The sequence below is a fragment of the Ixodes scapularis genome, unplaced genomic scaffold, assembly GCF_016920785.2.
Source record: "Ixodes scapularis isolate PalLabHiFi unplaced genomic scaffold, ASM1692078v2 PGA_scaffold9__187_contigs__length_104089568, whole genome shotgun sequence".
NCBI classification, from domain to species: Eukaryota; Metazoa; Arthropoda; class Arachnida; order Ixodida; family Ixodidae; genus Ixodes; species Ixodes scapularis.
Window position 1 is genome coordinate 12500713 of NW_024609884.1, and position 23079 is coordinate 12523791.

General features: G+C 46.7%; 1 protein-coding gene across 1 annotated transcript; it reads left to right on the forward strand.

Annotated features, from left to right (window-relative positions):
* Window positions 1-15796: 15796 nt before the first annotated feature.
* LOC121047807 lies at window positions 15797-16679 on the forward strand. The gene is made up of 2 exons (XM_040503405.1): window positions 15797-16066; window positions 16398-16679. The coding sequence occupies exons 1-2, from the start codon at window positions 15797-15799 to the stop codon at window positions 16677-16679; spliced, it is 552 nt and encodes a 183-aa protein (XP_040359339.1).
* The last annotated feature ends 6400 nt before the right edge of the window (window positions 16680-23079 follow it).

Sequence of the window (23079 nt, forward strand, 5' to 3'; positions counted from 1 at the left end):
GGTTGCCCGGACCACAAGAGACGCGGAAACCGCAAAAGGTAGATGCCTAAATAGGATTGCAGGGCCCCTTTAAGATGAAAGAATACTATAACTCGTTTTCACCCCAGAACCGTAGTAAAAAAAAGTCCGGCTCCTCGCGTAGCATAACTGAATATATGTGATTTTTTTTTTTTTTTTTAGTATACAAGCCATACAAGTTTTAAACGCTAAAAACATTGCTTCTTCCGACAACCAAATGTTGTAAGAACTACTTCGCGCGGAGTACGAACAAGGCACATTAAAACTTCATTTTTTTTTTTTTTTAGGTGAAAACGAGTATAGTTGTAGAGAGAGTGAAGGTTATTCTGTGGTGGAATAATGGACTAATTAAATTAGCTTGTAGCAGGCACGTAGCCAGGATTTTGGTTGCCCATGACAAAATGCTGTATGAGGGGGAGAGGAGGCCCCAGCAAAAATGGAATGAAAAATGAAGTCCTAGACGTTCGCTGTCTAGACGTCGTCCTTGAGGTCATCCCATCATAGTACAGCTTCGCTGGTCTCCCTTCACTAGAGTAAAATGGCTGACACGTTTTGTTTTTTTGTTTTTTTCCTACGGAAAGCTTAAACCGAGAACACTTGCCAGCACGGCAGAGACCCAAAAATATACATGGCCCTGCGAGATGGCGCCACCGTCCCTTCCGTGACTTGACGGAACCAGCAGCCATGCAGTTCACGGAGTGGCCGCTGCGGGAGAAATGGCAGCGTTGCGATCGCCATTAGGGAGTTTTTGTAGATCGTTTCCGCTGTCCCGCAACGGCTCTCCGCAAGCCGGAACTCTACAGTCAAGGCCATCGGCGCGCCGGCGCAGTAGCGACGGCTTCGTAGCGGAGGGCTTAGCGGAGGGGGAAACGCGGTCTAGAAAACTCCTTATTTAGCTCGGTTCGGTACTGGGATAAGGATTGGCAGTTTCCCAACTGAGTGCTAGTAACGTTGGCCTTGGTGCTGCTGCTCTGGTTGGTGTACGTGTTCGTGCATCATTTAGTTTTCACGAAAAAAAGCTAGTGTCTCGTTGTGCAACAGCGTTGTGCAAAGGGACAGGGATGTTTAATTTCCTTGGGAACTTTTCGTAGATCACATACGGTGCGGATTTCGGGTCCTGCGCTCGCCAGCACAATCTGCTCAATGCAGTGGCGTCGCGGCGGTCCACCGCCCTGGTTGCCGCTGACCCTAGTGACGCCACTGGCTCCCCTAGTACTGTAAAGCTCTTGAGTACAACCTACGGAAAGCTTCTTTCCCCCATCTCGCCCTAAAGCAAAACTGCTGGGCCGATTTGAATGAAGTTTATTCTCTCTCTCTCTCTTCAGAAAGTAGGGTTGAGGAAATTTATTAACACACACACCACGAACCGAGGCTTTGTTAATACATTTAACATCATGTGCTGTTTATACACCTGCTAATTGTATTGCAGCAATTAAGCTCAATTAATTTTTACTAAAAGTAATATATCTCTTATGGTAAATGTGTTATTAAATGTGTCGAAGTTGAAAACATAAATATCGACTGTAGCGTAACTCACTGCATCAGATAAAAATAAGAAACATTAAATCTCTTTCGGGTTATTGTTTCCTGTCAACGCTTACTTTTATCAACATAGTCAAACACAAAGTTTTAACATTATGCTCTTTTTCGACCGTTCCGAGTTGCAGGCTCTGCCTTCTGTGGCTGTGTTAACTAAAACAAAGATGCACAGCAACCCTTTTGCATTGACAGAGCGATTTGAAAATGATTACAATATTTTATATTGAAACTTTTGGCAAGCAATCTTTCTTAGAATAATTTGCCACCAAGGGGAGAGGCACAACGGAGAATGCGCGCCAGTTCTCCTTTAAGAACGACGGTCGCTTCCCGGAATGCTTGGATAGAAAATGGCGTCCCATTGCGATTCATACGATTACCAGCGACCTCCGGGCTTCCCCGTGCCCCATTGTTCGGCAGCGCCATAAGTTGCAGAGTGAATTTTACGACAGTATGAAATGCGGGACATTTTGAAGATTTGGGAATTCGCTTGCGGGACGCGGTACACAAGCCCTCAATGCAAGACAGTCCCGCGAGTCGCGGGACGGGTGGTCACGCTATAGGCTCCTTGCACAGGACGTCATTTCCGTTGCGCTCCAAAGAAGAGGGGAAGAAGGAGCTCCCCTCTTATCAGGACCCTCCTTTGTACCTCCCGGATTTGTACAGGCGTCGCTATTCTCCCCGCAGAAGATTATAGAAGATTAACCTGTCACTCAAAATTCTTACAAAAGCAGCTTCCCTCTCCTCCTCTTACTTGGTGTTCAAAAGTGTGCGATGTGACCTCAGTGCAAGGAGCCTATAGACGCGCCGCCGAACATGTCACCGGAGGGCAAGTCGTCTGCTTCTTGCGCAAGGGTTGCGGTGACGTCAGAACGACGCCGAGTTCTGATTGGCTGATTGAAAGAAATAGTGGGCAGACCTCAATGTTTGATGCATTGTGGTCTGCCCACTATTTTTTTTTTTTTTTTTCAATCAGCCAATAAGAGCTCGGCGTTCCGCCATTATCGCGACCCCTGTGCAAGAAGTAGACGAACTAATTGCGCTTCTCATAAGTACATTTTTAAACGTAGTCGGTACAAAACAAAATGTCACTATGATGTCACGTCCGGTAAGCCAACTCCACCCGGTTTAGCCGACTCCCCCTGCATTTTTGTAGGGAAATTACATCACTTTTGCCTCCAACCAATCAAACGTGAAAACTTCACTTCCGTGTACTTTTAAAAGGAACATTTACAATGTCGAACCTAGGTATCCAGGTGTTGCAATGCACTAAAACCGCGACAGTGAGCAGTGAGCCTATGACACAGAGACATCAATACTCCGAAAGCTGCTCTACCGTAGCTTCACGGTCACTCTATCCGCGGCTCACGTTTTAGAGCACTGGTGCCCTAAACTCGTCAAACACAAAGTTGGAGCCGAAAGTTCGAGGAGCGCGCCGATTGGACGTCGGCAAAAAAAGCGCGAAGTCATCGTTGTGATAGGCCAATCGGTGCGCTCCGTCAACTTCGGCCCCAACCTTGTGTTTGACGAGTTTAGAGGCTCTGGTTGGTGGCCAGGCACAACGCAAACACCTCGATATTTTCACCGGGAGTGCTTCCTCCGACTCCCGTCGGACGAGGGAGGGCTCTGTGCAAATCACTCCTCCGACGCCGGAAGTGACGTACTCCCGTCGGAGGAGGGAGGCCCGTGTGGAAAACACTCCTTCGACGTCGGAAGTGATGCAGAACCGTCGGAAGAGAGATGGCCATGTGGAAATCATTCCTACCAGTTACAATACTTTGCTTCAAGTTGGTTCCCAGTTAGGTACCCGTTGGTTCCCAAGTCAAACCGGCTTATCCCATTTGTGGTTGTAGACTCTAAGTGGACCCAGTTAGAAATTTATCTGGCCTATCCGTTCTCACCACCCACAGAAATATTTTGCCACACACAATGATGTGACCGGCGCCCAAAACACGCTCGGCTTCCACGAAGCATCGCAAGTTCTGTGATGTTTCCGCAACTTCTAAAAAAAAAAAAAAAAACATGCTGGTTATTCTAGCGCACGTCAACATCTCCGTCACCTGTGATTCGCTCCTGCCCTGACTGTTTCCCATTTGTAGCCAACTAAATTAATTTAAGCACACTGACCAGCATTTACCAGCTTCAGCTAGCAGGCGCATGGAAAAGTTGCTTTATCATGGCCTCCGAGATACCGAAGCGCGCGCGCGAAGGCTTCTCCGGCCGTCCCATTCAACTCGCTCCCCAGCAGTTCGAGTGTAATCCCATGGCCTCCTAGATCCCGAAGCGCCCGAAGCGCGCGAACGCTTCTCCGGCAGTCCCATTCGTACCGAGAGGGCGTAATCGGAAAAAGAAAAGGAGGCGGCGTCTCTCCGCGGGGAGGCGTTCTCAACCCAGCCATCGACAGCATGGCGCGAGAGAGAAGAGTCCAAGAAAAAGTATTGTTACATCGAGTTACTGCAACTTCTACTTACATGTTTTACAGCGGAGCTGTTAAGGGCTAGCTTCCCCAGTATCGTGTCCGTGGGCAAACAAATCTCTACACAAAACTCTGGACCGCTACCACCATCTATTAGCGACGGCGGCAACCAGACAACCGTCTTTCCGGTTGTCTGATTGCCGCCATCGCTAATAGATGGCGGCAACTCTTCCAGCCTTTCCACTCTGGCTAGTCGACTTGGGGCCGGCCATTTTGTGTATTATGGTAGAACGGTGAACAGCTGCTCCGGGGAAGTGGATAGAAAAGTTGTGGTGCTTATTTAATTTGAGATATTCATCTGGACATGTGGCGGCTCGCGCTACAAGCGCGCCTATGGATATATTTGACTGAAATCTTGATCCTGCCGCGAGACCGGCGAAACTTGCTTTCGACAAGTTGTACCTTTTTCCTGCGGCACTGCGCTTTCGTAAAATTTTCCACGTGTTCACAACGGCGAGTCTCAACGGTACACAGGCTCTTAAAAAATCTCCTTCGGCGAATGACGATGAATGAGTAGAAAACATGTCACGCTGCCGCCAGCCTCTGCAACGTTAACAAAACCGCAAATTGTCCATGAGCAAGATGGTCGTGCGGTGGCTTCATTCACGGGAGAGGGAAGCGCTATCCAGCAATAGACCGAACTCACCAGGAGTTGCGCGACGCCACCGCTGCCGCGGTGCATTCTGGTACCTGGACGGTGATGGCAGCGGACGACGGGTGTGGGACCTCTACTTCAGAACTGTCGTTCACGGTACCGGCGAATTCTGTTTTCCTTTGAAAGAGGAATTTTGGACCGACCAAAAGAACTGGTATTCATCCCGTACGACACGCTCTGTGATTTCCCCGCACCCCCCCCCCCCCCCTCTTATTTTTCTGAAGGCACCCCCTTAATTCGAAACGACTCCCCTATTCTCAATGCGCCCGCCCCCCTACCCCCCCCCCCCCCCCCAAAAAAAAATAATAATAATTAGATTTTTTTTTTTCTTCCCCTAATTTAAATTCCTGGGGAAACCCCTGGACACGCCCGACCAGCAAGCCGATTGCACGAAGACGTCGCTGACCCGTCGCCCCCTTCTCGTGGCTGAAGACATCGCTCGCGCAAACGTCAAGCACGAAGTGGGTATACTTCGAGTTCGCGTACGATTTCTTTACTAGGTGCGAAAGTGGCCAATGCGTGGTGCTGCCCGACTTCGAACCGGGAGTGCTTTTGCTGGAGGGAAATTGGCAGCAAACTTTCCAATCTAGAGTTGACCGGCTGTATTACTACGAAGAGTTCCCCCAGTAACTCAGCAAAAAAATATAAAAAAAGAAGAAAAGTTCCGCGGAAAGGTATCCGCTTCACACGCGGTGGACCCAGGTTCAATCCAAGTGCAAGCGTACCGTTTTCTTTTCTTTTTTTTTTTTTTTTTTTTGGTCAGACATTTTGCGGTATTTACATTTCTTATTTTACAATTATCACTGAAAAAACCAAATGTGGACGAAACGTCGCTGAACTAAATGATATGGAATTTCCTTTTTGACACCTGCGAACTCACTGTAGTGACTTTCCTCGAAATGCGAGGAGCATATAAATTGGGTAGCGTCCGCTTTCCGAGGTGCTCGTAAATGTTCTACACAGGAATTGCAGGCAGCCATTGCTGCCGATCCCGTTGATCTTTCGGAAACTTGCGCAGACTCTGCCGCACAATGCCACTTTCGGATGCAGGACATGTGAGCCAGCTCTTCAAGCAACGTCTAGCAACGTCTTCAAGCAACGTCTTTTCGGAGCCGATCACGGGAATTCCCCACGGGCACTCACTACTCATTTCCAACTCTTCGATGTACAAAACAACTCATCTTGAAGTACAGAACAGCGAGCGGAACAAACATAACTGCAAAGGAATCGCACGGCAAACGGTTCCCGCAACACATGTCGTCTGCTGCGCGCGGCCAATAAATCAATCAATAAATAAAAATAAACGGAGGGGGGGGGGGGAACTCAAGGTTGGGTGTAGCCACTTGACTTCCGCCACTCACTTTCTCATGCGCGGGTTTCAGTTTCGAGCAGTTGCGTTTTTTGGCTTTATTAAAAGTATTCGTCACTCTGTAACAAAATATTAATTGGGTAGACTTCCGACACTATAATAAGTCGCCTGGCAAAAAATCTCAAAAAACATTTTTGTGGGTGTCAGTGCCCCTTTAATTTAAGACATCCTAACCAAATACAGTGCATGTATTTTCGAATATGTGACTTTCCTTAAATTTATGGTGTTGCCTGCCAATATGGATACAGTGCTGGGGCACGTTTTTTGGGGGTTCCCGACGTACCATATTTTGTGTGCAGGCAAACAAAGGAAGAAGAAGAATTGTACTGGATCGATCATCCTGTTCCATCATCTCAATGTCATAGGTGTCATAAATGATCCGTGACCTGAGAGGGTCATGCTGCACTCTGGAGTGGTAGCCACGCCGTCAGAAAGGTATGGGACGCGGCAGGCCTTACCCCTACTCCTCGCTGTCTAGACAGGTCCATACGTCCGCTGGAGTGCCGTGTTTCAACGGGGGCTCTCACAAAGATGGATGGGCGCAATGCAAGCGAGTGCTGACTTTATTTTGATGAAAATCCAGTGCATCTTAGCACTTCATCAACAGGGACATTTCAGACATCGTCAATAGGGCAACCGAACTCGAAACCATGCCACTCCTCTCCATGGCCAAAGAGGGCCCATAATGCAACACGCGCAGTGTTTCACGCAGGGATTTTTGGAAGTAGTATTTTGTCCTACTGCTAATGTTGACGGTTATCCCACTGTCGGACGCCCGCCGGATACGATAAGATGCAGTGAAAACAGCATCCATGTCACGGCCACCCCATCTTTTCATCTGTAGCGATAAAAAACAAACATCCCGTATGGCCTGGGGGGCTATGTTGCACGTTTTGGACTTCCAGGAGACTAGGGAGAAGGAAGTGACGTAGGTGTGAATGAACGTATCTTAGCAGCACCACGCAACGCGTCATCAGCGACTCCACCAATCAACATCCAAAGAGCGTTGTTGACGTCACTTCCTTTTCCCTGGTCTCCTGGGAGTCCAAAACATGCAACATAGCCCCCCCGCTGCTTGTGTAGGACAAAGCGAGCCGAAATTATAAGACAGCCGGAGTGACCTAAAGGTTCGTAATCTGCAATGCTAGTTTCAAGTTCAGCAAATGTTGATTGCCGACGAGGAACTCCAAAGCTACTACAATTTCCTAATGATTTCTTTCCGTAACACGAGCAATAGCGGGGGAATCAAGCTATTCATGACACGAGGAAGACGAAGACGACCCGAGAGCGTTGCAGCAATGACGACGACGACCATCAGAGGTCGGTCGGTCCCTGTCCCTTGATCTCCTGGATGTGCCGCCAGGACCTGGGAACTGGAGAGCGTTGCTCATCGAAACATGCAGAAATGCCTCCTTTGGCTAAGCATAAGTTACAGCATCGTGGAAGCCGTGAGTAAGTGTAGCGCCATTTGCTTTTGCTGGCATTCACGTGGAGATTGCCATGCATTAGTATGGCTTTTAGACGCATTAGTCCAAGAGACTTCAAGTGTCTTTGTGACTTCTAAGATGTGTATATACTTGTTGCGTACGCTAAACGTACAAAACAGCTAGCCAAGATCAAATTATAAATGCTAATAAACGCGTAGCGGATTTTGTTTTAGCATGTTCAAGTATTATACCGTGTGTATTTAGCCGATATACACGTATATTAAAGACAAGCGAGTGACCGTTGCATTAATGCGTGTTTATCGGGCTCGACGGATATTAGATGGGTGAGTAACCGTCACGACTAAAACCTGCGAAATAACTTTTCAATCGCGGTTTTATTGTTGCTGTAGTAATTAGAATTTTGAAGGCAGACGGTATTAGAAGCTAGACAAATTTATACAATTGGTGAAAAGGCGACGAGCTTCGAGCTATTCACCAATCTTTTTGCTGCCTGCCGCAGCGCAACGTGGGTGCTTCCACCAATGACACACTACTGACATAACAACGGGGTGGCCGTCACGAGACATAAATAAATTAAAAAGGTTAAGATATTCTGGTTAAATAGTCAACTGATCGTCTATAGTGTCCGCCAAGCCCAGTGATGAAAGCGGCATCTGGCCGTTTGTTGCAGGCAAAATATTGGCTGTGAGCAGCCGCTGACGCTTTTTGGAGCAGATGTCAACATCTATTTAACACGACACTTGAAAAAAAAAAAAAAAGAAAAGAAAAGATTGCATCGTTAAATTTGTCTATATTTTTTTTTCTTTATTTGTTTTGCGGATTTCATTGATCCGCAGAGGGGGCAGAGATAAAGGCATGATGCCTGACAGCACCTCTGCCCCCCTGCAGGTCATACAGCGGAAATAACATTTCAAACAAGTCACAGTGATAATAAATAACAAGACAGCCATCGTCATAAAAACAAATAGAAACAAATATTTTAGACATATCTGAAAACACATTAAATACAATGACGCAACTCAAAGAACTACACAAGCGGCACAGCTTGAACAATGTGGGGCGATATGCTTTTCATAACCCAGAAGTAAAATAAAATTAAAATAAAGATACAAATAGACACCGGTTTTTATATATCTACTAAAAATGTATAAACAAGGACTTATAAAAGAAAGCGGAAAAAAGCTAAATCAGAACCAAAAATCAGGCTACAAAGCCAAAGGATGAGTATACAAAAGTTTTGTATACGTTACGTTTCATTGAAAATAAATATAAATAGATACACATGTCTTAAATAGATGAAAATGCGATATCACAGCAAACCAGAGCTTCTCTGCAGTCTTTTTTGAACTTTGGAAAAAAGGAACTGAAATTAACATCAATGCCGGGGGAATTTAATAATTTAGTACTCATGTAACGATAAACTTTGCCTGCCATAATTTGCTCGCATGCTTGAGATACTACGTTTCGGGTCTCGAAATGTGTAGGCACTAGAATTAGGTGTCTGTGTTAAATATAGGTTGGTTTTGTAGATCTATTGAAATAATATAAAGTGATATATCTGGTCTGCCTTCAATATATTATATTTAACAAAAAGTGGTTGAGTGCTCAAATTTCTGACATTACCTCTGTAATTTTCGCAAATACGAAGAATTTTTTTTTTCTGAAGGATGATTAGTTTGTTGTAGTTAAATGCAGTGGTCGTACCCCAAACCAACATACCACAACTGATCTTAGAATAAAAGGGATAATAATACAACGTCATTTTAAGCCAATTAAGTGGGTATCAAATTTTGCATTTTATATATTATACCAATGACTCGAGACAGCTCTGCCTTCAGTCTCTTTACATGAGTGGACCATGTGAGCTCTTCGCTAAACCAGACGCCCAAGAACTTTTGGTCTGCAACTTTTTCTATAACGGTGTTTTCAAATATAATGTTAATAGAGCTGTTGTCTCGCTTATGAACAGGTTTGAAGATGAAATATTTAGTCTTACTTGTGTTTAGCTTCAATCTATTTACTCGTAACCAATTCGATTAATTAATGAGGTAGGCATTGCAAGTATTTTCTGGGTATTATTTAGTCATACCAGCAAAAAAGACATTTGTGTCATCCGCATACTTTACTAAGTCGGGGGAGCCTGGTATTATCGTTATGTCATTCACGTACACTAGAAATAATAAAGGACCTAGAATGGAGCCTTGAGGAACGCCGTGCTGTATTCTCAATTTACTAGATGCTCTTATACCGTATCTCTCAAGTGTTTTTTAGTAGGATATCATGTTGAACAGTATCGAAGGCTTTTTTAAAATCTAAAAACAAACCAAGCGTGAGCTGTTTGTGTTCAATGTTTTCTACAATTTTGTCCTTAATGTCTAGGAGTGCTTGCTCGGTTGATTTATGTTTCTGAAAGACATATTACACTTTCGTTGTTATGTCATAGTTCAGAAGGTTTCTCTTTGATACTGAACCGTATTACAGTGATCTCTCGGTAATATAGAAACAGCTCCCCCCCCCCCCCCCCCCAAAAAAAAAAAAAAAAAAAATCGTCAATAATGTAGGTTGTTTACAATTACGAGATAAAGCTTATATTTTACCGTTCATACCCGAAAATGTTGTCCGTACTCCGTTCACCTATAGACCGTTTTATCGTGGGTAGCGCCATTTTGAGAGCGAGAGAGAAAAGGAGAGAGGGCTACCGGCGCTTTCCCCCTTTCTGATTGTGTAGAACGAGTGCAAGTCCCGGATGAGAGGCTTGGCCGGTGTTGGGCGTCTGCAGTGCCCCAACTTCGTTCGCGCTTTCTTCTACGTTTCAAACTCCCAAACTTAATTAGAGCCATGGTCTTCGATGGCGACAGTCCCCCGGTCATCGGGACACCATTGCTGGATGATAGGGTGCACGCATAACGACAGAAAGCGTCGAATACTGTCCGAGGACCTATGTAGCTTGCATGGAATCCGGCAAGGCAAGTACGGCTGGAATGTTTTTAAGCTCCATTGCGTTCCGCATGACTGGAAATGATGAACCATTTATACATTTTTGCTTGCAATGGGCCTATTTCAACGTAGCCGCTTTTAGTTGTAATCAACAAGCGATACATGAAACGGGAACCTCAATTAACTTTGTAAACGCCCGGAGCTCCTACATATCGTCTTGCTGTGCTGTTTTTATCTTCGTGTCCCTGTTCTTATATCTCCTTGCGAATGAACGACAAAGACGCTCTAGATGTACTTTTATCGAACCGCAGAAAGCCTCGAAGCAGCTACGATTTATTTTACTATTCGATGCAATATTTTAAGTACTCGTCTCCAATTTCTATCGCTGTCACGTTCGCTGCCGCTGCTCCCCCCGTCGCCACACTGGCGGATGCCATGACTTAAACAAAGAAACGTGCACACTGGGCTCGAAAACGCAGATCACAACACGAGACGTTCCTGCAGCGACTATCAAGCGCCTCAAAGCGCCTTTGTCAACGGAAACAACCCACCAGCGGCACTTCAAGGAGCACTTTTGTCGGCTCTCTGGTATCGCGCAGGAGATCGCGATTAAAAAAACAAACAAACAAACAATAGAACTACGTTTTCAACAATTTCCAGCCTCACCCGGCGGCGGAAATGAGCCTTTAACTAAGTGTTGTAGATGATAAAATCGAGTCAGTCAGCACTGCAAATTATCACTATTAAGATAAATTCAGTTACGAAATTTTACAAGCTGAAAAAGCAGTTATCATGAGAAAACTCGCCCGCACATTGCGAGCGTACCCCATGTTCATCGGCGGTACAGCGTTCGGTGCGCGCTCCATTCACGAAATGTTCCGAGCGAAGTCGAGAGGATGGCGTGGAGGAAACGCCTTTTCGGTTTACGGACGCAATCCACTGCCGCCGGAGACAGGGGTCATGTGGAAAACGATGGAGCTGAAAGACATTGCAGCCGCTCTCGCCTTGCCGGGTTCCTTGCAAGCTACATATGTCCTTGGACAGTATTCTATGCTTTCTGTTTTTATTCCTGCACCCTATGACGCAGCAATGGTGTCCCGATGACCGGGGGACTGTTGCCATCAAAGCCTCTGGCTCTAATTAAGTTTGCGAGTTTAATTAAAACAGGAAAGAAAGCGCGAACGAAGTTCGGGCACAGCAGACACACACCCAACACCGGCGAAGCCTCTCATCCGGGACTTTCACTCTTTCTACACAATCAGAAAGGGGGAAAGCGCCGGTAGCCCTTTCCCCTTTTCTCTCTCGCTCGCCGAACCAATCGACAGCCTCCCTTTCATCGCCTGACCACCGCTCTATTCGTGTGGGTAGGACGAGAGCGTGATCACGTGGTGAAATATCAACGTGTGATTGGTCCTAAGAGCATGTAACTTCAACCCCCGCATTGTCACTTCAATGGTAAACGGAGCATATATAGCGGGGTATTCATATTAACAGGGTCCGTACTAACTAGGCATGACTGCGTATTACCTCTTGTAATAATACACAGGACGCATGAAAAGAACACACAGCTGACTTTTTTAATAATAAGACTCAGGGCAGAGTATTATATTCCTAACGAGCGTGTTGGTAAGATGTACTAGATAACAGAAAGTATAAAACAGAGAGAGGACGAAACACAGACGAGTACATTCTTTCATGAAAGAATGTACTCGTCTGTGTTTCGTTCTCTCTGTTTTATACTTTCTGTTATCTAGGGCAGAGTAGTTCCCATTTACTATGCAAATTAAGAAAACAAATTATTTTTGCATAAAAAATGTATCATAGCGCAACACTTCAGTTGAGTTAAGGCCTCTCGTTCCCTGTAATTGTAATTTCTGTAAAATGCCGGCAAAAACAGCATGTCCGCTAAAACGTCAATTAATTTAAAAAAAATACCCCCCCCCCCCCCCCACACACACACACACCATTACTGGGCCTACTGAACTCAAGATTGTAATATCATAAAATAAAATAAAAAATCAACCACAACAATTATCAAAACCTACAGTTGTGCTTTAAAAGTGCCACTGCGCTTTAGAGGCGTTGGAGCCAGAGTAGAGTCGGAGTTCGCTGCCCTTTCGATCGACTGCTGCACTTTGACTACCGTATCTATCGATTGACTTCCTCGGAACAGCTCTTTTCTTTTTTAATTAGATCGATACCAAAGAAGTTTTACCTGTAATAGTACTGGGCAGTGGGCACCATTTCCGAGCCTATCGCACTAACTCAAGCGCTATCCCATGTCAGCCGCTGCTCCTAGCACACCGGTGCAAAGCGGTGAAGCTCGAGCCACGACATGGAATCTTGCCGCAGACACGATAATCAAGTGATCTCATCAGGAGCAAAAATACTCTGGTTTTGTCTTATCACGGTAGCCGTCGTCCCACCATTTTACTAAATTTTCGCGAGACTTGTAGCTCCCGACGTTGCCAGGAAGTTCAGATGATGGCGTGGCCAGCGTCAAAAGTGCGACATCGTGGCATTCGTCATTTTTCTATGCGTGTCCTTTCATCGACTACACCAATCAAGCACAGCGAATGCAACGTGACTTTCGCTTTCAATATGTGTGCATGTCTTCGAGTGGTGCTCTTATTCTAGAATAAAGCCAAGTAAACGGTGCCATATAGACCTTTTCCACGATGGCGCCGCCATCTTGAATGTCGTCGCTTCCAGTATGGGCGAAAACATTGCTTTGCCGTCGCCACGCCAATTAGAGTACAATTAGGATATACGCCTACCAGGCATATAGACCTTTCTCACTAGGGCTCAGCCATCTTGAATGTTGTCACTTCTGGTATGCGGCAAAACATCGGTTTGATCTACCGACGCCGCTAGAAGGTGTTTACGAAAAATGTGATTGTCACACATTCTTGTTTTGCCTCACCTATATTTTCTCGCATATTCCAGGTTAAATTGTTTTATTATTTTATCGTCCCGCATACCAGATACGGAAGCCGCGTGACTGAGAACGATAGGAACCAGAAAACGTCTATATCCTAAATGGGCGTAACCGTCACCCATTCTCGTTTTGCCTCCCCTCTATTTTCTTTTAATCTTTTTTTTTTTACTATTCGCAGGGTAAAAGTTTTTTTTTTTTTTTTTTTCGTCTCCCCTATTGGATATGCCTACCAGGTGGCTGGGAACGGGAGTAAACGAAAAAGGTGTATAGAGACGTTGTGAAATCATATTTGTACCATTTTCCTCCCCATCCACTCTAAACATTAAAACCCGCAGGAAAAAATATATTATATATATATATATATATATATATATATATATATATATATATATATATATATATATATATATATATATATATATATATATATATATATATATATATATATATATATTTTTTTTTTTTTTTTTTTTTGCTTTGTTTAAAGGAGCCGTGCAACGATTTTAACGCTTGAAAGAATTGGCATCTTCTCACAAAAGACAGAAAACACACCTCCTTCCTTCGAAATGTTGCGATTCCGCCGCGTAATCGCGAGGCAAAAATTAGAATATTCCCCGACCTGCAGCCGCGAGCGGCGGCCATGAGCACCACGCGGCATAACCTCAATGAGAGTCTTGTAGAAAGATAGCAAGTTGTGCAAATGCCTGCTCGATAAAAGGTAACTTTTCTGTAAATCTTGTCTTTCCAACATAAATATAAATGCGTCAAAAACCTGGTGCCATTGACAAAACTTTTATTCTACGGAGTTTTAGTGGCGCCGTCTATCCTAGATCCACAAAATCGTCAGCTCTTAACTGCTACCGCGAACAGCCGTCAGAAGCTGGAGGGGGACGGGGTCAGGGACGGACGGGGATGGCCGGACCCGGATGAGACTTTCCTCCTTTCACCATATTGTTCGCGCTGCGCCAACCAACTCCTAGGAGGTGTTGCGCCAGCAGGTGGTCACGCGGTCGCGAGCGGATGAGTTCTCGCTGCTCACTGATGACTCTAGAGAGAGAGCTTCACCGGAACCCCGCGCGATTCCCATTGACGTCACAGCGCACGTGACTCGGAAAATGGCGAAGGAGTTGAGAGGTGCCGAAAACCTCAATCTTTGTCCATTTTTGAAATGAAAACTTGGACATGCAGGCAAAAGCGGTTTTTCGTTCTTTACTTCAGAGAGGTCGAGACACCAACTCCCAAATTATTTAAGCAAAGCGCTGAAATTGTTGCACAGCTCAGTTTGACGCAGGTGTGGCGCCCATCGTAAGAAAAAAAAAAAGGCATTTTGGCGCAAGATGTAACACAATTTCGTTCATGGCGCATTTTGGTGCACATTGCGCAGCACTTCCTCCACTGCAGCCCGATAAATACACAGTGAAGACGGTACCAATTAACAGTTAACCCCTCCCCCCTAAAAAAAATACAGTAGTAAGTTTAATATGCAGTGCGTCGAATGTCGGCAGAAATTTGAGTTTTTTTTTCGTCCATAGGAGAGAAAAGTATAAGTGCTTTAGCTAAGCGTGAGGAGGATTTGCCGCATTAAATGCGGAAGCATTGATAAGGGAGTCGAGGTGCATGGTTCATGAATGTAATACACATATACGCGTCACGCGATTTTAGCTGCAGATGCTCAAGTCACGGTGTGTGTGTGTGTGTGTGTGTGTGTGTGTGTGTGTGTGTGTGTGCGCGCGTGTGCGTGTGTGTGTGTGTGTGCGCCGCGCGCGCGTGTGTGTGTGTGTGTGTGTGTGTGTGGGTCGCTTTTTTCCCACAGTACCTGCCCCCCCCCCCCCCCCCTTTTGCGTTAGAGTTTTTTTCCCACAGTACCTGCCCCCCCCCCCCCCCCCCCTTTTTCGTTAGAGTACGTCAAAAGGTATATCCGGCATAAGCTCCTCTGTCCTTTCGTCATGCTCCTTTTTTTTTCTGCGGTGGCAAGTTGTTGACATTGGGTACCACATCGAAATATCCCGTTATCCCGCCACTGGCGCGAACGCGTTGCTTAGCACTGGTCTTGGCTGCGGCTCACCTCTGGCTCTGCAACTCGAGCTGTCGAGAAGTTGAGTACAGTCAACGTCGCAGAGATAACCCGGTGACAGTGAACTCCCTTTGCGCAGTTTCGTTCGACCCTGTTCCATGGACGAGCGTGGAGAGTGCTGCATGGCGAAGACGGGGACGCCGCCGCATGAGGACCTTCACCGCGGCCTCTTTCCCGCATGTCCGGTCGCGGGTCGCTTCGGACGTGAATCCGAAAAGCCTGGCTCGCGCCTACGGGCGCGACGTGTGGCTAGCCAACAGCCTGCTCGACCTGATCACCGAGCGGCTGGAGGGCGACCGCACCGTGTCGTCGACACTCGACCCGCTCACTCTCGATGAGGTGGTCATGGACAATGGCCGAATCTTCAACGTGTCTGTGGAAGGGCTCTGTCGGCTGCGTCGCATCAAGGACACCGCGCTTCGAGTGCTCAACAGGACCACGGTGTGCATCGAGGGTCACCTCCGCTTCGGCAACCTTTCCGTCAAGAGCCTGTACACCTTCAGACCCATCGCCGTACTCGAGCTGGACGGCCACATGGACGTCCTCTTGGTGGGGCTAACCGTCGAAATCCAGATTCGCGTCAAGAATGAGGTGCCCGTGCTCACGCAGTTCAAGGTCCGTGCATGCTTATTGTGAGGAGATGTTACAATGGTACATAGATTAAGCGTTTTGAAGCCGGAGTATATAAGCATATGTATATTCCGACTTTTCCATTTCAATAGTTTGCTCGTACTATAGAACTAGAAACTCAAAGTATAAGTGACTCGTGAATTTAGGGTGCCAGAATGACTTGATGTTGCTCGCTTTGGTGTCATTGTCGTCCTCAAAGAAGCGAGGTTGGTAGAGGGGGGGGGGGGGGGGGGGGTCGTTTGCGCACTGTGGATCTTTTGACGTCATTGGCGTGTAAGTCGAAACCACACTCGCCGCAACGCGTTTGTCTTCGCAGGTGGTCGATTTCGGGGTGGCTGATGTGACACGCTTCACCGGAGCCACGATTGCCCTGAACTGGCTAGGCCGAATCCTCACCACAGAGCTGCTGCGCCAGTACAAGGAGTACATAGTGATCACGATCGAGACCAAGGCCAAGTCATTTATTGACTCGGTCATTGACAACATCAAGTTGCCGTTCCGCAGCAAGTTCCTCGAGATTACCAATCACGCCCGCAAGGCGCACTACAGGGACCGAAAAATCATCCGACGCAAGCACCGAGGACGCATCTCTCGCTGATGTCTGTCTTGTATATACGGTGCAGTGCGAAACGTGGCGCTCAGCGCACCCCAGTTTCTTTTTTACTGTTTTTGCGTGCTTTTACATATAGTTCGTTTTAGCAACTTGAGAAGATGGTCAATCGCTCAGCAGCAGCGAATACGTACCATAACGAGAAAATAATAAAATAAGAATACATCATGCTCATGACGAAAGTAATCCCTGGAGAAGGGGAACAAGAGGGACAAAGGACAAACATGTCCGGTCGCGGACATGTTTGTCCTTTCTTCATTCTTGTCCAGCTCGCTTGCACCCTTGCATTTAATTGCATTATAATCATGCTCATTACTTCGTGAGAAATGAACTGAATGCATACGTCATTCAGAATAACTATATACGGTGAATGATGGCAGGGTGAACCAACGTAGCTGACGTCACATCCGCGACAATTGCGGCGGCCCTTCCGCTGAGTGCGTACCTCCTGCTGCAGACATTCGACACCATCGGGTTTCTTTTTCGCAGACAGAACAAGTAGGATTGAACACCAGCAGGATGCAGTGACATCACGCGCAAGTCATGCTAAGCCCCCTTCATGTTTCAGAAGTAGCGCAAGGTGCGCCGATGCACCAGGCACGTGCAACGTGCAGCCCTTGGGAAGATCATGGCGGCGCAGCGCAGCACTGAGCTAGATTTCAGACGCCATGTTCTTCCCAGAAGTGGCGTGCGGCATGTGCTCTCGAGCATTTCCACAACAATGAATGGCGCCACTTTTCCCAGGATAGAGGGACTTTAAGTCATACTCGGGGACAAACTTTTTCTGGCATTTCAGAAGTGAAGACCGCGCGCGCACAGTTTTGATCGGCGCTCAAGGTGGCGAACGCATGGGTACCCATAGCTGTGGCTTCACTGTCAGAAAACAACGTACCCATGTACAGACTCAATCCAGCACTAATCGGCCACACCAAGTACCTTTTAAGTTGTGTCGAGAAAAAAATTCCGAGGACACCTAAGCACTTCTTATGAGTTGTGAATGCGAAAGAAGCATATTAATGTCGTTCTTCCGCTCCCTTAGCTAGTCTGCGGTGTACTGGCGTGGTCGGCCACGTTTCGCTATCTGCCGACGTTATATCGCGACTCCAGAGAATTATAGGGGGCGCGCTGGTCAGGCAAAATGGCGGACGAAAGGAGGTTTTCGTCGTTCAGCACGCGGACCACCATAAATTTCTTGCACTGCAGCGTAAAATCGGTGTTACATATAAAAGCAAAGCGATTTTTCGACGGCAGAAACCTTGTCCTAGACAGAGCGCAGGAATGACACGGCGGAAGCATAAAATAATTACTGGAAACGATGTTTGTTTCTATACTGCCTTCGAGAACCAAGCAGCGATAGCGGACGACATAGTCAAAACGACCTCCTCTCCTGAGCATCTCGGCGTTGCCGCTACGCGGCGTTGATTTCGGTGGAGTCGCGAATAGATGCTTGAGGCGCCGCCATGTTCCTCGGCGCCGATCGAGAGGAGCAGAAGCGGCCGCAGCGCCGGCAGGGAGTGCGGCGGTGCGCCGCGCAGATTGAAATCACGTGTCCTCTCATCATCATCATCGCCCTAGCTGCGGGTACCGGTTGACAACGTTTGACCTCAAAGCGTAGCGCATTGTGTTATCTCGTTCTTACTCTCGTCCCTGTCTTGAAGCGCTACCATGTTCTCAAAGTAACGTTAGGTCTGACGCCAAGTCAGCGCATACCCCCCCCCCCCCCCTTTCCGGTCAAACAGCTGCGCGTACCGGTTGACGACGTTAGGCCTCAAAGCATAACGATAGGCCTGACGTTAGGCCTAACGTCAGGCCAGTGCATACCCTCCCCCCACCCCCCCTCTCTCTCCCGCTGCGCCGCCAGCAGTTCGGCTGGCCCCTTAGCAATGATGACGCCGATGCTATGGAGCCACATGACGCGTCGTAGCCAATGGGAATTTAGGTGTCGTTTCGCTCAGCCAATGGGAATTTACGTGCCGTTTTCTTCTACAGACAGAATTTAGGTGCCGTTTTCTGCTACAGACGGAATTTAGGTGCCGTTTTTCGCTGCTACAATTAAGAACGCCGGCTTCGCTCCATTGAAAAGGAAGGCATGTCGAACGCCGAGAAAAGCACGAGGACGCACCACGGGAAAAGGACAAGACTTGAGATGTCGCCTCTATTCTTGTGTTGCACGCCCCTTTCAAAAGCTTTCTGTGGCACATCAGGAGCGAGCAGTGCGCGTACACAGCTTTGATAGGCGCTCAAGGTGCACGAGTGCACGGGTACCCAGACGTCTGCCTTTATAACCCAGCGTGACAAACCAAGTTTACTCTAGAGAACGTGCATCATCTCCCAGAAATTTGTGCCATCGTATGCTTGCGCCATCTCTTAGCGGGTCAGGGCAGCGCTCCCATAGAAGCCCATGAGTTTAATATACCAAATATGGCCATAGCACTGAAACGGTACGCTTTGAACTATTTCCCATGCTACTGCTGCATTCTATCGTATATCTATTCTTGAGCCAAAAGTTCAAGATGATAACGTGTAAATTGCAGGTTCCAGAGTCGAATAAACTTTTTGATGTATTGCCACTACGGATAGTATCCAAGTTAATCGAAGTCTATAGTTTATTCTTGGGTACAAACAACTTGTTATGATTGCATAAATTAAATAGGATAACATCCCATTATTTTGGAAAATTCTGTAGAATCTAAGATGTGTATTACATCATTAGAAAAATATTCTTACGCACCTCACACACATTTTTGAGAAACAGCGATGTTCAAACGAGTACAATTAAAAAAAAAAATACAGCAAAATACAAGACTTGCCCTTCGACTGCAGTAATTCCGAAGGATCGATAATATGCTGGGTACAATTTGTTTTTTCTCAAAATTATTTTCTTGGGTTCCTGAGAGTATTTGCCAAATAAGGTGGATTCCTCGTTTAGGCGTGAACGATCATTTCCAGTATTATGCTACTGACATCAATAAACTAGCAAACAAAAACAACTGCTTGTATTACGACAATATAAAATTAGTAAAAAAAGGAGACTTCGAAACATTCTCGCTAATTATTAATTTTATGTGATTATAACGGTGATTTTTATCGTAAGGAAAGGGAGCACTGCGGTGAATAAATGATTTATGAGAGGATGACTGTTCTTGTGAACTTAACATTCACATGTCAAAAATAAAACTTAGGCATGTACTAAATGTTTACATTCAATTAACTATCTCAATCGCCCTGCGCACAAGCAACAACAACTAAACATCGGGAAAAAAGCGTATTGAAATATTCAATTTGATAACATGCAGATTAAAAACAAAAACAAAAAAAACGATGTGTTTAAAAATAAAATGCTCAAGAAACTTGCTGCATGTACTCAAGAACTTGAAAGGTCTGTAGTTAGAGACAATATTTTTATCGCCGTTCTTCTATATATGGGCACCCTGCAGATCTGACTCAGTGCCGATACGCGCGCCTCTCGCGGCGGCGTCGCGCGTACTCATCGAAAGCGACCTCGGCACTCGCAGCCCGACTGCAGTGGTACACCGGTGGGTGTTGCAGGGTCGGTGTGCAAGTTTGGGCTACGCACATTGACGGAAGCGCGGGAGCAGCGTAGGCGGCGCCGGAAAAGTGGCCGCGCGCGGCGCTGTTCGCTGGGCGATCGGTAGCGGCTCCTAGCGGACGCAGGGTGCCTATTGGTAGCACCTTGGCCACTTTCCAATCTTGTGGAACTTGGCCAGTTCTTAAACTACAAGAGTATATCTCGTAAAGAAACTTTAAGCACCATCCCGCATACCTTTGTAAAAACGCGTCGGGAATTCTATCTGGTCCGCATGACAGTCACCACCAAATGACTAATTTGACAATGCATGTCATGCGAAAATGGAGGTAGTACAGTGTTATCAACAGTGTATATAAAAAAAGCGGCTAATTTTTGTTACTCTGTTCATCGTTGAGCGCGCCCCCACCTTGATTTAGTTCCTTAATAGAGCTTTCGAAAGACTACCCTCTTTTGGCAGCTGTAGAATCTCTGTAAAATGGCGGACTAGTCCTCCACGTCACGGCACACTTTATGCGTTTGGTTGGATTAGAAGGCAAAAGCACACCCACAAAAAGAGGTGATGAGCGCAGTGACGTTGCACTTTCAACGGTGTTTGATTGGCTCGTCAGCGCGTTGGCCGCGCTCCTAGGTTCGCTATCTTATGGAATTACTTGCATGTTCCAGGATGTCAGTTGCTCCGCCATTGTGCAGTGGTTCCGACTTTCCAATAATCGGCACGTGACTTTCGAAAGGGGATACGAGGATACGTAGTTGGCGAAGGAAAGGAAGCGTACCCTTTAAACATGGTTGGTGTCTTTCTATGCGGTGTATCTTGCTTTTAGGATGTAAAATATCGCTCGTCACCCATAGATTTTGCTTCTCTCTTTTTGTTGTACACTCGGGACAAACCTTTCGATGCGCACTAGGACAACATGCTTAAAAAAAAAACATAGCTTATCGACACAATCGCCATTCATTTCGCATATCATAGAAAACTCTTCATATGCTTGACTTAGCAAATCAAGAATGACGACAAGCACGTAGCCAGGATTTGGTTTCGGGGGGGGGGGGGGGGGGGGGGGCGGGTCGCCCATGACATAATGCTGTATGAGAGGGAGGGATGAAAGGAGGCCCCAGCGAAATGGAAGATTTTTTTTTTTTTTTTGGGGGGGGGGGGGGGGGGCCGGGCTTCCCCCCTGGCTACGTGCCTGAATGACGACGTCATTTTCCCCAGTGAAATCAGGAAACCGTTTCAACTGATTTTCACTACACGTAACTTTGAAGTGGTGATAAGTCACAGACACGTATTGAATGATCGGATATGCCCTCCTCGATCGATACATTCGGACACGGTGTAAATGCCGCATGCCGATGAGGGTTGAAAACAATATTTGGCAAAAAAATTTGATTTTTGGTTTTATGGTATTTTATTATCTTTGAATCTTCATATTTTATGTATAAAAATAATAAGTGCCGGTTATGATCGCGAAATTAGTAAAATGCGGATTTGAAACCTAGAACGGCATAAATTTGAGCCATTTTTCTGTGCGTTGTTCTTAGATTTTGATGTCGCCCGCCATCACATTTACGTCTCCTCTCCACCATCCCCAACTTTCCTGGACATCCAAGCATTGGAAGAAAGAGGAGGGTGGGGGATGCTTTAGGGATAAAAGGGCAGTAGTCGAGCCGCCGGGGTCCCGAGGTCTTCTTGAGCAAAAGAAACGATGAGCCTATGATTTGCGGGCTTGTCACCATTCGAAAGGCTTCTATAATCTTCCTTCCGACGCGGACACGAAGATTTACCAGCGTCGTCGTGGCGGCAAAGTCGGAAGAGCAGCCGCGGCATTCCCGTCTTTGCGTGTCTATCGGGCGCCGACTGTTGGGTGTGGCGTCCTCTACAGCTTTGTGGTGCTTCCCGAGCCGGTCGTTTATGCAGCGACCCGTTTGGACGATGTATTCAGCGCCGCTGGACATGGGCATGGAGTTCTGCTCAGTCTTGCACGTGGTGAGCCTGTTAGCATGTTTCTTGGTGCAGCGGGCGGAGGAAGCCCCTCTCTGTTTACCGACTTGCACAGGTCTCCAGCCTCGATTTGAATGTGAAAACTACATCTGTGTAAAATCTGGAGGCTATGGACTGAAACCGGTGGGCCATTCTTTGCATGTACATAGCTCAAACCAAAAAGCAGATGAATTTAGAGAGGGAAATAAATGTTTAATAAGGCGAACTTCTGCCAACAAACTTAAAGAGAAAAGTGCCCAGATCTTGCGTCAACGACGGAAGGGCTACTGTCCCGAAGCAGTGCGTTATCGCTACTTTCATGCACGCTGCACGCTAAGGAATGTTCTGAACCAGAACACTCGATGACAGCCAAGAATGGGCTGGGATTTCTCTTCAACGGCTTGGGACGTTCATCTTTTTACGGATTGCTATGGAAACGGTACGGTTGTAAGCGGCTTAAAACCCCGTCGCCATACAAACCGGTAAAAGGATTAACGTCACAAGCCGTTGCGGCCGCACTTGGTCGGACTCATGTGTGAATCGCCCTTAATTAAGTAATTCGACCATTCACAAACTTGGGGCGCCCTCCCTAATTACACGCTCTTAGCCTGAACGTACGTAACCTTGTGGCCACATATAAGGGTACGGGACACGTGCGGAGGTACTGGAAAGAAAGAAAATAACATAGACCAAATGACGGGAAAGCGGGGGCAAAAACGACGACGTACGTTCCGCACCACGGAGTATTGAGTCCACCGCGCGCTATGGGGGTATGATGCGCCCGCATGTAATCAATAGATTTCGCAGTTTGTTAGGCCGCACACTCATGCGCCCACTCTTCTCGACCTCCGAAGCGACTC